The 15,841-nt window shown below is 45.9% G+C and overlaps 1 protein-coding gene across 14 annotated transcripts in view; it reads left to right on the top strand.

The window, feature by feature from the left end:
- Positions 1–15,841, top strand: part of PPIP5K1 (diphosphoinositol pentakisphosphate kinase 1) — a 1,113,174-nt gene that overhangs the window by 755,258 nt on the left and 342,075 nt on the right. For 9 of the 14 annotated variants that reach the window (XM_069625169.1, XM_069625167.1, XM_069625162.1 and 6 more), the window contains exon 25: positions 2,618–2,767. The exons of the other annotated variants lie outside the window; for them this stretch is intronic. In XM_069625169.1, the coding sequence (XP_069481270.1) occupies positions 2,618–2,767 (150 nt within the window). The remainder of the gene's footprint in view (positions 1–2,617; positions 2,768–15,841) is intronic. 14 annotated transcript variants of the gene reach the window in all.

The raw sequence follows: 15,841 nt of genomic DNA, 5'->3' as shown, positions 1-15,841 counted from the left end.
ATGGTGGGCCTGATGTCAGTCTCCCCTCCCAGGAAGCTGCCATGCCCTTACAGCATGCTATCTCAAGACAAGGGAGAGACACTACAGCCATGCTCTCAAACTCTCAACTCAGCAGCCTGGCTCCTGAGGTCATAGAGTATGGACATACTTAGGGAAGCACGGAAAACACCAGACACTGCTACTGCAGTAAATGGCAACGCTTTGTTATCTGCTGTAATAACAAGGGCATCAATCCTGTTGATTGCACTCAAACACATATTGTCCTGTACCTAATTTACCTGTTAGATTCAGGTCTGCTTTTCAGTTCCCTAAAGGTCCACTTAGCTGCGCTTTCCGCGGACACCAAGTCCCAAATCAAGGGTTTGTGCTGGAAAATTCCAGTGATTAAAGCGTTTATGGAGGGGATAAAGAAGATCCATCCCCCTATTTCAAACTCAGCTCCCGGGTGGGACCTGAACGTTGTACTTATCAGATTAATTGGGCCTCCCATTGAACCAGTGCAAAAGGCTAGCCTTAAAGCACTCACCTACAAGACCGCCTTCTTGGTGGCGATCAACTCAATAAGGAGAGTAAGTAAACTACAGGCCATTTCAGTTCAGGACTCTCATCATGATTCACAAAGATAAGGTGGTCCTGCACACTCACCCAAGATTTGCGCCTACATTTATATCAAAGTTCCATGTAAACCAGTCCATAGAACTACCAACCTTTTTCCAAAACCCCACTAATGTGGCAAAAAGAAGACTCCACACACTGGATGTGAGGAGAGCAGTTATCTATTATCTGGAAAAGTCAAAGCCACTAAGGAAAACAAACAATGTCTTCATTTCGGTGGCAGCTGGTAGAGAAGGGGACCCTGTCTCTAAATCAGCCATCTCAAAGTGGATCATGAACTGCATCACACTGTTGCACTCATGCCAAGAGAAACCTGCCCTTCACACCTAAAACACACTCTACTTGGGGCACAGGGGCTACCATAGCATTCATTGCAAATGTTCCTCTTGAGTTCATTTGTAAAGCAGCAACCTGGAGTTCTGTACACACCTTCACACAACACTACTGCCTAGATACACACCCTAGGTCTGATTCTCAGATGGGACAAGCAGTGCTAAAACATCTCTTTGCTACTATACCTACTCACATCCCACCAACATATCTGGGTACTGCTCGCTAATCTATGCACAGCATGTGATTCTAAGCAGATGCACAAGCATCAGAAGACCTGCATTACTCACCGTAATAGCATTACTGATGATTGTATCTGCTTAGATTCACATGCGCCCTCCCTTCCACCCCACGTGGAGTAGAAGGAACATAGACATCGTACACCTTCTCTCTTCTGTACTCTCACACATTCTGCAAGGCTCCATCACGGCAGAAAAAACACAATCGGAGGGACCGCAACCCGTTAGGGATTTTTGGTACTCTACACTACACGTCTCGTTTCGGATAGTGTTAGTCACGCCCATGTTAATATCCCCTCTCGATCTTCGAAAGAAAGATGCTATAAGGCGCGTTTACTAGAGTCGGACTATATGCACAGCATGTGAATCTAAGCAGATAAAATCATCAGAAATACTATTATGGTGAGTAATGTATGTCATATAAGTTTCTCTTATTTGAATTGAAAAGTCAACTTACCATTGCCTAGTGTGCATAATATGTATATAGAACTACAAGTGTGTAAATGTCTTCTTGACTGTTTGTGTGCTCAACGGTCTTTGTGCTCTAATACAGCCGTTCTCCCTCCTAGACTGAGCCTGGCTGCTCGACCATAGCTACCAAACGTTTTGGGCAGTTCAGGCCTGTACTAAGAGTTGGAGGCCTGTACCCTAAAAGGAGAGTCTTCTATAGTCCTACCATAGGTGGTATGAATCTCCACTGGAATGTTGTTTAATGGCCGTAGATGCAAGTAAAGAGGAAGGTGGGGATGGGTTGCTGTCTATGATGACTGTGTTTGGTTAGAGTTGGTCGTCTGTATAGAGCAGGCTAAAGTATTTTGCATTTCTTAGTGGTAAATATGTGTCTGTTGTAATTTAAAAAAATGGAGATTATCCGTTGTACATCTATCAGGAACTTTGTCTCTGTGTAGAGTATAAATAAGTTTTAATTGGCTTGTAGCTCTCCTTTTGCTCATGAACACCCTTTACATTTAATTAATTATCCTTTACATTTAATTAATTGCTCTCCTAGAGTGAAATTATTTTTGAATGGATTGTGTCCTCCCACGTATTCCTCATCTTGTGATATCTCACGATTTTCTTTGGTGCAAGGTGAACAGTAGTCCTGCCATTTTTAATGTAACCTAAAATAAAGTTGGTGCCTGAAGAGTACATGGCTATCCCTGAGGATGTTTCAAAGTTTTGAAGCGCTTTGAAGGTGCTCCCTGAAAAGAATTAGGTCGATAACGTAAGATTCACAAAGGTGAAGCTGCCATGATGGTGTCACTTAGTGTCGGACCACCCATTCATGCTTCCAGGACCCGCTTGTCAGTCTGTTGAGTTGGTCATTGCGGTTAGATACACAAGGTAATTGGCAAGTGTCATGATGTTAAACACCACCTTATAAAAAGGCTGTAACAGGGATCTACTCTTTCTGTTCCCGGGTCTTCTTGCAGGTGATGAACATCCAGTGTACAGGGAATGTCGAGTTCACGTCCCAAAGGGGGCGGCGGCGACGAAGATCTGGAGACCCCCATCACTCCCCAAGTTCCATCTCTCTGCAGCCCCGGGCCATGTCCATCACTAATCTGACATCATGGCGACAGGTGTCTTTCTTTTTCGTTCAGTTGCATAGGTCTCTCCTCTGGCCTTGTCCTCCCACGGCAGCTTCTCCCTTGCCACCTTCTCTTCCCTGTGCCTCCTTTTTTCTTTCTCTCTTGCTTTGCTTCTGGAGACACGGCTGAAACTGCAAGGCCAATTAAAATTTTAAAAAGAGCTCGATCCCCTATGCTCTCTTTTAATTTACTAAGTTTTTTAATCTCAGCTCATCAACTACATTGTTTGGGAATTCCTTTAATGAAAATCCCAAATCATACCAGACTAGTATTTATTTATGTTTGTAATTCATCCCTCCTCATCGAACCTTACAAACCATGTATTGAAAGCTTTATGTGCTTTCAGTTTGATTGCTTATTTCTGAGGCGTATACCTTGGTATGGCTACGCTGGCCTGGAAAATGTGAATGCATTTTTGCACTTTACGTTATATTTGGAATGGAGCTATATGCATATATGGGTGCAGGTTTCCAAATGTAACTAGGTTTGACATCATTCAGCTGGTCACGTCTCCTAATCTCCAGACCCTGCTTTTTTTGCACTAGCAATGAACTGGGCATCACAATGTCCAAGAGTGTGGCATCCCCTCCCCTGCCCTCTCCTTCCTTTCTCTCCTGTGCACTTTTTTCCATTTTGCCTCTTTGACACCTGGAGCTGCCCGCACACGGCACGTCTTCACAGCGCAAAGCACCTATGTGCAGAGTGGCTATCCCTCACTGCCCGCTCTGGCCTGTATGCTTCTGCAATCCATTGTCTTATCCCCTTGCAGAGAGCTTGGTCCTGGTTCAGAAGCTTTCAGCCCTTGTGGGGGTTGGACGATGTCTGTGCAGCTTACACATGTGCTTAAGGTGATATGCACTATTATCTGTAGGCTGCTGCTTCCTTTCACATATAGACACACGCAGTCCCTGCACTTTACCCCAATCCCCAATGTCCATTCTAGATCAGTAAAAGTGAAAATGATTTATTCAGAAAGAAATATTAGCGAACAATATGCCAACTGTCTAAAAACTTATCGCTATGGCCTGTAAAGTTTGATCCTGTAATATCTGTGCGAAACTCCACCCATTCTTGTGGGATCAGAACATCCAAGAATATTGTGATTCCTCATGTAAGCTAGAAAGCAATAGTCTTTGATTTATCCACAAATGCTCTTTTCACTTTGTCTTTTTCATATTTTCATTTCTTTATCCTTTTCATGCCCTCTTTTACATGAGTCGATTATTCATGTTAACGTTGTGGTGCTCTCTTCTACTTGCGATTGGTTTATACTTGCTCGTGCATCTAGAGAATGGTGTTTCAGTGTCATGTGTTGTTCCCCCCACAGGTTCCCTCTATTAAATGTCCTCACCACATTTCCTTGTACCTGAAATACACTGTAGATATGTATGGAGATGGGCTCACTGAAAACTAGGAGAACCAGTTTCCTCATGGCCAAGAAGCTTCACTGTGGAGAATGCTGGAACTCCTAACCACTAACCATAGACTCAATTGGAAAGAATGAGGTACTGCAAGAGTTCGATTCATTGCAGATGTATGGCGCCACCATAACGAGGCAAAACCACAACCCTGATAAACTTGTTAAAGGGAAGCAGGCTGGCAGACCTGTCACCACCACATTGCAGGAACACAGAGGCAAGAGAGTGAGGGGCAGTCTGGAATCTAAATACACCTCAGAGAGGCTTGACCAAAAGCCAGTCTCATAAATGGGCAGGGGGCAGAGGCTATGGTCGCCAAAGTCCCCCCCACAGGAAGTGAGAGAGCTATTCCATGGACCTCTACTAGCCTAAACCAGTTAGCGTCAGTATGGGGGCTGCCATGGTGGGCCCACATGGTCAGAATGGAATTTTGAGCCTACCTTGTGGTCACCTAGACAAAGGAAAGCCCTAAAAACAAAATGGATGGCCAGGAACAGGAATAAAAAAAAAAACAATAGCTACCAAAAAGGTGCCTTGGGCTACCAATGCAGTAAAATGTCAAGCAACCCTGGTAAAGCAATATTGAAGCACAGCCCCCACCAACCTATTCCCTAACACCAAAATAAAGTGATACAATCATTCTAGGGCAGTAATGGGGTGCCAGAGAGGTAGCCCTGAGACGGGGGCACCGTCAAGGTGACCAAATACCGTATACCTTATCTAGATTATAAAGAGGCGTAATGGCAGGGGGGACTGGCCACCAAAAAGATATTCAGGAACCAGAAAATGCAGAGGGAGCAAGCAAAATGTTGAGGGCCCTCATTCCGTGGCACTAGAATCCCCAAAATGGGAATTCTGGCTTAACAATGGTTACTAAAAAGGATTTGCTTCCTATGAGATAATATCTTAACATCTCTACCACTAAAGTTCGGAGGGGGCAGTGAGATGGAACGATTCAATTGGCCTGGGCCGAAGACCATGACGTAGAGTTGTTGGAGAAACAGTGGGCAAAGATCATTGATCTAGGTTTTTATGGTAAAGTGGACCTCTCACTGATGTTGGCTCATCAGAACGTTACACTAAAACTGTACTGGCTGGGAGGGTAGCTCAGGGGTCGGAAGGATCGCTCAGGGGCAACGCATTTGCCTTGGAAGCAAGTCAATGCAGAGAATCGCTGGTTTGAATCTCAGTCCCGCGCTTAGAGACTGGTCTGCGGTAGTCTAATAATAATTTAGCATTTATGGCGGAGTTTGGCCCTGCCGGGATTCAAACCTGAGCCAACAGGCTTGGCACAGATGTCAAAGCGAGCGCTCTACTCGCCGTGCTATCGGATCGGCTCATTTTAAGCGCGTTCTAAAAGATTAATTAATTTAACTGGGTGTTGTGAGACACCTCGGGGTACTCTCCCATTCAGACCACAAGAATCCTCGATTGAGACTGCCTGGAGAGGGCCATCGCTTTTGGGTCCCATCCCTGGGGGTGGACAAGCGAGGGAGGATCATCTGGATACGGGAGTCCGGGGTTGTACCCATGTGGGTGCCCCAGGCGAGACACGGTAGGAGAAAGTCCCATAGGCTTTTATGGGATATGCATGGTCTGCTGTCCCGGATCCAAAGGGGAGATACAAGTAAGAGTAAGAGGTACAAATACATGAAACTGGATAAGAAGGAAGATCAAAAGAGATGGAGACATGGCATTTACATCAATATCCCTTTATATCCCACTAACCCAGACTTGTGCTGGCAGAGCAGAATGTCAGGGGTAAGGAGTAATCTACCACAAAAGGAAGCCACTCCATTGAATAAACACAAGGCCAGGGGATTCCCCTCTCTCTTCTCTCAATCATACAATAATGTTTCAGTAGATGGACCTTCCCGCCGATCTCACCCCATCTCCCCCTCCCCATTTCCAATAAGTACTGGGATGAAGAAGAGGCGATCGGGAGCATTGAGGATTACCCATAGAAACAACATAGGGATACAAAGTGAGGTTTACCATCTAACACCTTTGAATTGTCCCACTAATAGTCAGGCAAGGTCAGGCACCTTTCCCCAAATGTGCATACCCGACTTCAGTTGACTCTCACCTGTAGTATAAACAGGGTGGTTTTGCCAGAATCGGTGAGCGAGCTGAGGATGCTGACTGGACCAGAGGAGTCAAGAAGCAGGAAACTGCAAGAAGAGAAGCCTGGAGGATCGGGAGGAGAATAGCGTACCGAAATGCTGGCCCGGTGCTCGTGTGGGGCTGCAGCGTGGCTAGGGAGCCGTGTCTCAAGGGAGCCAGAGCGAGGCAGACTGTATCCTGCCGGCTGTCTTCGTGGAAATGCTTGTTCACTTGGAACATGTGCTGGTCCCAAGAGTGTCTGAGGGACAGGTGGTGAGACCCTGTCCTCGACCCAAACCCATTTGACCTGCTCATCAGCACCTTGCTACTGTTGCTGATTTTCATGAGACGGAGAGAAACTCAGTAGCGTGCGGGTGGCTGGAGCGGGAGAAGTAGCGTCGTGGAAAATGAACAGCACTCACTGTGAGCGAAAGCGGGAAGAAAGCAAGCGGAAGCTGGAAAGCGATGAAAGAAAGCAAAGCAAGAAAAGGGTAAAAGCAAAGCGACGCAAGCGAAAGTTGTAAAGCAGTGAAAGAAAGCAAAGCGGAATGACAGAAAAGGTGCCCTACAGGCCCAGAAGTAAGGAAAGACAGAGCAAGTGCGCTGGCGCTGCGGAAACGGCAAGAGTGGGTTTCGAGCAACCCACAAGTAAGGAGAGGGGTGCAAGTGCCTGCCTGCCATGCCTACGCCACGCCTTCCCCAATCAGCTGTGGGGTTCCCCAAGGATCCTGTTGCGCCCAAGCTTACCAATATTTTCACAAAGCCACTCTTTGACCTCCTGGACTCGCTCAGCATATCCTACACCAACTATGCTGACGACACGTAGATTCTGCTCCCCTAACAGGGTCTATCTCAAACATTCCTCCACTCTCAGCTCTACTTACGCCACGGTCCAAGCCTGGATGGCGACCCACAGCATGTGCCTCAACAATGAGAAGACTGAGCTTCTCATCATTGGTCCGGCAGCTGCCCTAAAAACCCTCAACTCTCAATACTCTAGCTACAACATCGACGGATCTGTAATCCCAGTCTCCTCCTCAGTAAAAACACTAGGAGTCCACCACAATGCCACTCTTTCCCTAACCCGGCAAGTAAACGCCATCTCCTCTGCAGCAGCTTACTCAATGAAATTGCTCAATACAGCTAGGCCTTTCCTATCTAAAGACAACTGTCTAATGCCCGGGCAGTGGTTGGTGCCAGGCTAGACTACTGCAATGTCCTCTTCGCGGGTACTTCCACTCGAAACATAAAAAAATTATAAACCACCCAGAACAATGCCTTACACACTGCTCTCAATTTTCCACGATCTAAGTATATCTCAGCCGCCCGCAGTGCTGCTCCCTGGCTACCTATCAATGAAAGAATCTTTTTCAAGACCTTATCCATCACCTCTCCAATGCAGCCCCACCCTACCTAGTGCAGAACATTGCCAAAGTCCATTCTAGCAAGCCCACCAGAGTCCCATATTCCCACAGGTTCAAACAAACCAAAGCTGAAGGCTCCAGCTTCCCAGCCAAATAAAGGAACTCCTATCCCCCCCCCCCCCCCCCACCTGCACTTGGAGTGGAAGAATCCTACTGGTCGTCAGCAAATCCCCCAAAACCTGGTTGTTCCCCTAACACCCACTCCCTCGTACCTCGAATAGTGTATGTCTGTAAGTGTACCTGTATATGCGCTGCCATGCCTGTAACAATGTATCTATACCTATGCCCATGCCCAATCTTGGGTGCATGTAACTGGTAAAGCGCCCTGATGCCTGTGGGTTTGTACGCGCTAAATACATGAAAATAAATATAAATAAACAAGTGACCCGTTACAGAAGAGGAAAAGGACGCAGTGAAAGAGGCTCAGAAGAGGAAAAGGACAGGGTGAAAGAGGGTCAGAAGAGAGGAAAAGGACAGAGCGGAAGAGACTCAGAAGAGGAAAAGGACAGAGTGAAAGAGGCTCAGAAGAGGAAAAGGACAGAGTGAAAGAGGCTCAGAAGAGGAAAAGGACAGAGTGAAAGAGGCTCAGAAGAGGAAAAGGTGCCAGAGAATAAGGAGAGGGGTTAGAGATCCGAGGTGTTGCGCCTGGGAGGAGCAAAGGGCCCGGCGTTCTCGAAAGTCTCTGATACTACCCCCATGAAAGAGCTGTATAGTGAAAGGTACATCCTGACAAGACACACTTTTTGTTTGTTTGTAACCAGAGGGCCCTAGGCTTGGGGAAGAGAACCCTAAGAAGTCCGCTTAAGACATTGTTGATTTTCGTGACGAGAGGCCTAGACTTGAGGAAGGGAACCCTGAGAGGCCCAACAGGAACTGTGCCTTTTTTGTTTGGAATTGGAAGGACCGACGCTTGTGGAAGGGAACCCCAAGAGACCCAGAGACATTGTGAACTCTATTGACTTGCTGCAAGAGCTCTACGTGGAAGGTTTAAACGGCAACCCTGTTGAGTTGAACTATTTTGAACTGGCGTAACTACACCATTAGTAAGACTACCTGAAGCCAGCTGTGGTTTACATATCTTTTTGAATCACAATTTTCCCTTTAAGAAGACCCCCTATCATATTTGGTCTAAGAGTGAGGGCAAGCATGGGTTTGGACACAGGCACATTTTGGTTTTGGACTTGGACATCGACGGCCCTTAGAAACCTCAATTGAGGGAACAATCCTCTTGGTGTTAGGGGCAGATAGGCATTACACCAACCCCACAAAGTGTGATAAAGGTTTTCAAAACTGTTACTTTTGAGTCTGTGTCTCTCTTGACACCATGCCTGTCTCGGTCATCCAAGATGCGATCATCTGAACCCCTAGAATCTGACAGATTCTGCTTTCATGACTAACTAGAGTTAGAGCTCATGTAGCCAGAAATGTCAAATTGCCTGTTCCCTCTGTGAAGGCACGAACCAGAAACACCACAAACATTAGTTGGTGATAGGGTTCAAAACTGTGGTCCACCAATAAGTTGGGCTGCTTTTGCCCATTTGAGCCCTCTTGCACACCAAGACTCTTGCCTCTCAGCCATCTTAGTGTCACGTTAGGGTTATCGCTGCCCGCTCTACCCATCTGGGGTGCAAAGAGGCCTTTATGGCTGGTGGGCTGTGCCATTTACTGATGCTGCTGGTCTAAATGTGCCCCCTCCTCCCTCTTGAAATGCAACTGAGTCTTGAAGGAAGATTCTCTACAGCTCCTCTGATGAGGACTTGTGGAGACCAACCTGGAGTGTTAGGCAGCGTTTCTACCAAGTGAGTGCTGATGTGCAATGGTAGGGTAACTGAGTGGACCTCGCTTCCTTCTTAGGAGGGATGCACTCTGGTCCTAAACTATAGCTTCCACATACACTCACGCACACGGGAGGAGGGCAACACAGTATATCACTAAACATATGCTCTGTATTTAAGTAAAGCATTGTGAAATATCCTCTTTACAGGTAAGTACTTAAAAAATATAAAACAAGCATTTAAAATCCAGAAGTATTATCTGATCAAGTATTGAACATAAGATTACAGGCAGCTAATACTTTCAGATATGTATAGTTTTAGAAGTTGGAAAATGTTTCTCCCTACAAATGAACAGGGCAAATTCAATAGTCGGCCACCGGTTATAGTGGATAGCACAGGTCTAGGGGAGCTGCAGGGGATTCAGCCAGCAGAGAGGGCCCCACAGCAGGAGATCTGGTGCCAGGTCCCACTCCCAAAGGCCTTTTGAAGAAGAAAGGTAGAGGTGGAGTGAATGTCACTGTCAGGGGTGTCTTGGAGAAGAAAACCGTGCAAAGTCTCAAGACACAAACAAACAGGTCTAGAGAAGGATTGGAAGTATGAAAGGCGCCAGGATGTGGACTAGGCCATTGGATGATGTCCAAGAAGACTAGGAGTCATGTGAGCAGAGGTATGTTGCAGTGTCCTGATTTAATTTTTGTTGATGTGCCAGTTCCTGTAGCAGGTTTCCTGGAAAAGGGTGGGCAAAGAAAACACTGCTCGTGACAGTCGAAGGACCCCCTCATTCCGACCCATAGCTGGACACAACAGAAGAAGCGGCACCTAAGAAGCAAAATGGTGACACTTTCAAACAAGTTAGAGGATGCTCAGCTCACGACCGCAGTCTCTAGGACAGGCTGTAGGAAGGTGTCTCAAGGGAAGGCAACTGAAGAGGTTTGGGCCAGGATTAGGGTGACCAGACTGAAATGTAGTGCCTTGACAGCCACTTTCAAGAGTTCGTCCTACTTTTATGTTAGTTGCCCTGTCCCGGTTTTTTACTTTTTAAATCTGGTCACCCTAGCCAGGATGCTCCACAAAGGAGCAGGTGTTTGTAGCAGACACAATGCCACTACACTTCCATCAGAGGTAGCAGGGGCTCACACGTCTGTTCTGGCAAGTGCCATGGCGGTGGAGCTAAATCCTAGGAGCCCCGGCACATGGCAAATGCCTCAACAGAGATGTGAGCCCCTGCACAGAGGTGCTCTGTCTCAAAGGATTCAGCTATTACCACTGGATTAAGAGGAAGAAGAGCCTGAAGCAGGATTCCATTGGCCGGTGACATGCAGAGCATCACTCCTTCCTAACACAAGCCAAGCTCCGAAGGTATGTAGAGTGGGGTATGTGCAAGACCGTCATCCAGCCTAAACTGGATCAGTGAAGCCTTTCTAACCCCTAGTCGAAGCTCACATCGGCAAAATGAAGAAGGGCAAGGTCACTGGACAGTCGTAGTCATTTTTTGCCTTTTTTTCGGGAGCTAGTGGCTACAAAGGGCAGTAGAATGGATAGGTGTTAGGCAAAGTTTGTATGCAGTACCCTCCGGGAACACTACAAACAACTCTGACTACAGGTATAGAAAACCCAACCTTTGGTATAAGCTTGTACTGCACAGTTTCGGTAGCGTAATGAGCAGCCAGGTTTATCTCAAGAGGGGTCAGTGTGAGCTGTAGTGGAGTTACACAGAGATTTCCAGTTACAAGTATTCAAATAAACACTTAACACTCAAGATTTCTTGAATAAACAATTATTCATGTATTCATCAGTCAGTTAGAATAAGCCTTCTTCAGAAGGTAGCAATATAATAACACTCAAATACACTTCATGAAATACACACTCTTAATATCTCTAAATCAGTAGATACCCTTTTGGGATGGCCTACAGACACTACCTACACCCTCAGGTGTCTTCAATTGCTAGGGTGCTGGGGACATTAATATATCACTGTTGCATTTAGGATCATATAGTAATAAGTCAAAGGAAAAGATTATTTAGCTCCTTGCGTCTACCGCAAATAGCAACACAGCGGTTCCTGGCTGTCGAGATGGACTTTCCTTGCTTCTGGGGTCCCGCACTCTGTTGAGGGGGCTCAGGTTCGGTCAGTCCTGCTTCCTGGTGGTCCGGAGGATCTTCCTGAAGCTCTTGGCCAGCTTAGAAGCAACGCACACAATCTGGTGTTCCTCTCCCTAGCTATATGGTTTCCAGCAGCAACTTGGTGGAAATTCAACCAGCTCCGAGATGGACGTCCATGTGGCTTACTTTGGAGTTGATTGGTCCCACCAACTCAAGGGGAGAAGTCGTCCTTGCAGGGGCTTCTCTGTCGATGTGAACTTGGCGTTTCGGCACTGCAGCAGGGCTTCACCGGGCAAACCAACGGTCCAGGAGTTGCAGCAGGCGTCCTCTTCAAGTTCTTCTTCAGTTCCTTCGTCCAGTGGTCGACTGCCTTCCAGGCCTAAACACTCGCCTTTTATCCAGTTCTCTCCCATTCATTCCAGCCTAGCTGTCAATCACCCAGCAGGTTGGCTGTCCCTGCCGGACAGTCAGCCAGCCAATCATCACAGAGTGCATTTGGGTCTCTTAGGAGACTAAGAACAGGGGGTTTCGGGCACCTACCTCACTTCCTGCCTACCCCAGACACCCTGGAGCCAGAGGCGGGCTTCACTCGTGAATCCTGACAAAGGTAAAACGAACAATGGGACCAAACCTGGTTTGGCGCGCAGAGTAAATCTCAAGAAGGACCTTTCCACAAACAAATTGCGAAAAAAGACGACCCAGGCCATTTTGACAAAAATTGCACCCTTGGATGCTTTACTGCAGCTGCGAACGCAGCCCACGGTAAATGCCCACCATGGTAGTAAAAACGAAACCACTGCCACCAGCCATTCAATGAGAAAAGGGTAACATTAAAAATGTTACATGAGAAGCTAGACAAAGGGGATACTAGGTAACCCCTCCAGCACCCTATTGTAAGATAGTGTGTGCTGGGTCTAGAAAGTTACAAATGTAAGTAAAGTCAATTTCCTTTTACTGCTCTTGGAAACAGTAGTTTAACCAAGAGAAGGTAGTTAAACCTTGGGGAAATCTAAAAGGCTTCCCTGTGTCACTGCACTGAAGGTGCTGTGTGACACAATGTAAAAGATGATGCCTATGGAGTTTGTCAGACTCCACAACCAAAAGAGAAACAGAGTTCAAAATCACATTAAAATACATGAGAGAGTGGGGAAAAGGGTCTCACTCTCACCAGTTTCAAAAAAATCAAGTCTTCAAAATCCAGCAAAGTTGCTGGGGGTCTCTGTGGAGGGAATTAGCACATTTCTAAGAATTCTTCCTAACACCCGCCCCCCCCCCCCCCCAAACTAAGGGGACAGGAGGATTTAATCCACCCCTGGATGAATCTCCTTACTCCAGTCAGTCATACTTTCTGGAGAGACCATCAGCATGTTGGTGATTATACCCTGACCTGTGTCCAATGGTAAAATAAAAATCCTGTAGCCTGATTGACCATCTTAACAATTTAGGTTTTTCCCCCTTCATCTGCATTTACCATCTCAAGGGTTGATGGTCAGTCTGAATCACAAAAGTAGATCCATACAAGTATGGTCTAAACTTCTTCAATGACCACACAATGGCAAAACGTTCTCTTTCAATGGTTGCCCACCTTGTCTCACGTTCCTTCAGTTTCCTACTGTTGAAGCAGATAGGGTGTTCCCTGCCTTTCACATCCAGCTTACTCAGAACTGCACCTATACCTGTATTGGAAGCATCTGTCTGTACAATAAATGATTGGCTGTAGTCAGGAGCTCTTAAAACTGGAGCTTGACAAAGGGCTTGCTTAAGTCCTGCCTTAGTCAGAAAAGAGTGGGGGAACTGGTGCGTTGCAGGTTGGCACGATCAGGTATAAATTCTTATAATAAAATTACCTGGTCCAATCCTCTTTAACCATAAAGGTCATTCTAGCTCTATTCAATCATACATAACAAAGAACATCTTTGACCTCAACCGTTCTATTTAGGAAAAGGCACATTAATAATGCAAAACAAAAGAAAAAACAATTAAAACAGATGTATGTTATTAAACATATTATATTTGTAGAGACGAAAAAAATATATTACAAAGAAAGTGCATTGATGTCACAATGCACACAATAATGGAGGAGAGAAAGTGACACTCTCCCCCGAAACACAGAAGCCCAATGAATTCGACCCTCCCACCGTGATTGTCACAGGTGCCTGATACTATACACAGGACACCACGTGGCAGCCAATGGGGGGAAGAGGAGTTAGGGAGAGGTTGTGGATAGGTTAGGGGGAAGTTAGGAACACCGGATAGAGGATTAGGGAACTCCTAAGTTGGATAGGGAAAGGGGTAGCACAGGGAAAAACCTTACCTTATTCATAAGAGACTAATACTCTCTCAAACTTGCTTCCTGACCTACTCCAAATCACCTAAACACACCTTAATATGTGTGAACATGTAGCAAGATGAACATATAGCAAGCAAGGATGAACACAAACAATGGAATTACATTCCATATATGAAACACATGACACATGGCCCGTTGGGCAAGCTAAAGCAACACGTAACACATATAGTAGTGGTATCCATGCTCAAACAGGGCAAACTATGGTAACCTTTTACACCACCAGTTCATACTGAATGTCCTATTGCATTTATCATCAGTGTACTGCTGAGTTACTGCACTCAACGTTTGTAGCCATAAATCATTACTCGTTTGATGACACAAAGCAGCTGGGCGTAGAATCAAACTGCCGGGTGCCCTTTAACATATGCGGTTTCAGTTTACAAAAATCTTGACCAGAATTCACTTTTAAATGCACTTGCTTTCACCCATAATGAGCCCAGTACTTATCTGAGTTCCGAGCGGCCCCATGGGACCGCTCGGAGTCTGAAGAGAATGCCATGATATCTTCCAGCCTGCCCGCCCGCTTCGTCCTTGCTCCAGCGTCCTCACGGGCAATAATTAGAGATCATTCCATGAAGTCGTTCTGCGTCCCGTCCCAGCCGCACCCATAGAGAGAATAAGCCACACCTGCCTGCCTGCGTATAGAACTACAGCCACTCCCACAGAATGCTGGGAAGTGTAGTTCTTTAGCCGTACAAGCTTAATAAGCACATTTTGTCACTCCCCTGCGGGTCCAGCCCTTATTCCTGACAATTGAAATAGACATTAGATAACCATTCTTAGACATAAACATGCAATATATACACAGAAGCCCAAACATGAAAGACAAAAATCAAAATCCAATTAATAAAACAGTCGCAAATAAGGAAATGGAGCATTCCAAAGTGAATTAGGCATCAAAAAGGGCATGAATCAATTGCATGCTCAGTTTGTTCAGTTAAACAGAACTTTTTTCATGAAGAAACACTGAGATTTTAGGATCTGTTTCAGTCAGAGACTTATTCTATTAAACAATCTATCAGAAAAAACTTAATTTTGATTATTCAAATCTGAGGTTTGGGTCTGCCAAGGCAGAAAGGGGGGAACTTGGAAGAAAAACTGAAATAATTTTTCTTGGAATCGTAAGCTTCCAGTAGTCGTAGGTCCAAAAACCGAGGGTTCCCCTCTTCACAAAGTGCGTTTTAGCGGTTGTAAAATCTTTGATTCAAAATAGACAATAGGTGACAAGACCCTGTGATTCAAGGGGAAGATAGAAAAAATCAGTAAAGAAATGCTGCACGGGGTACAGCAAAGTAGAAAAATAAATGGTATCACAAAAAAAGGGGGGGCAAGGTCTGTACGTAAAGAATATTCAGTGACCTAATTAGTTGAAGGAGCCAAAATAGGCTTAATTGCGCTAGTGTGCGTATTCCCACCCAAGTTATAAGTTCCAGTACTGGGCATAGTCCAAATTATTTAAAATAAGGAAATCCCCGGGGAAGCAAAATCATGGTATCTGGTTCCCTGCTGCCAAGAAACCCCCCCCCAAAAAGGTAAGATCCCACAGTAACACCGACCAACCAGCAGCCCACATGTGGAGAGGGACAGAAAGGCAGGGGAAAGACAAGGGGTGAAGTGGTCCGATGGAGAGCTGTGTGTCATCCAAAAAGTGAGAAACCAACTCACCTCTTTACAGTCAAGACCCACGTGCGGACATCTATTGGAATTACTTATGAGAATTCTCACACATGAGTGCAAGTGAAGTGACCAAACGTGTGGGAGTGGTCCGCCAGACCAGGAGAACCTGTGCGGACCAAAAAATAGTGGAATAATGATGAATATATATACATCAAGTCATGGCCTGGTCTGAAAAAAAACACGAAACAATTCAGATACCTGAGTTACTTGTGCTG

The sequence above is a fragment of the Ambystoma mexicanum genome, chromosome 11, assembly GCF_040938575.1.
Source record: "Ambystoma mexicanum isolate Mex_15411 chromosome 11, UKY_AmexF1_1, whole genome shotgun sequence".
NCBI classification, from domain to species: domain Eukaryota; kingdom Metazoa; phylum Chordata; class Amphibia; order Caudata; family Ambystomatidae; genus Ambystoma; species Ambystoma mexicanum.
The sequence above is the reverse complement of the archived record's forward strand: the minus strand, read 5'-3'. Positions and strand labels throughout refer to the sequence as shown.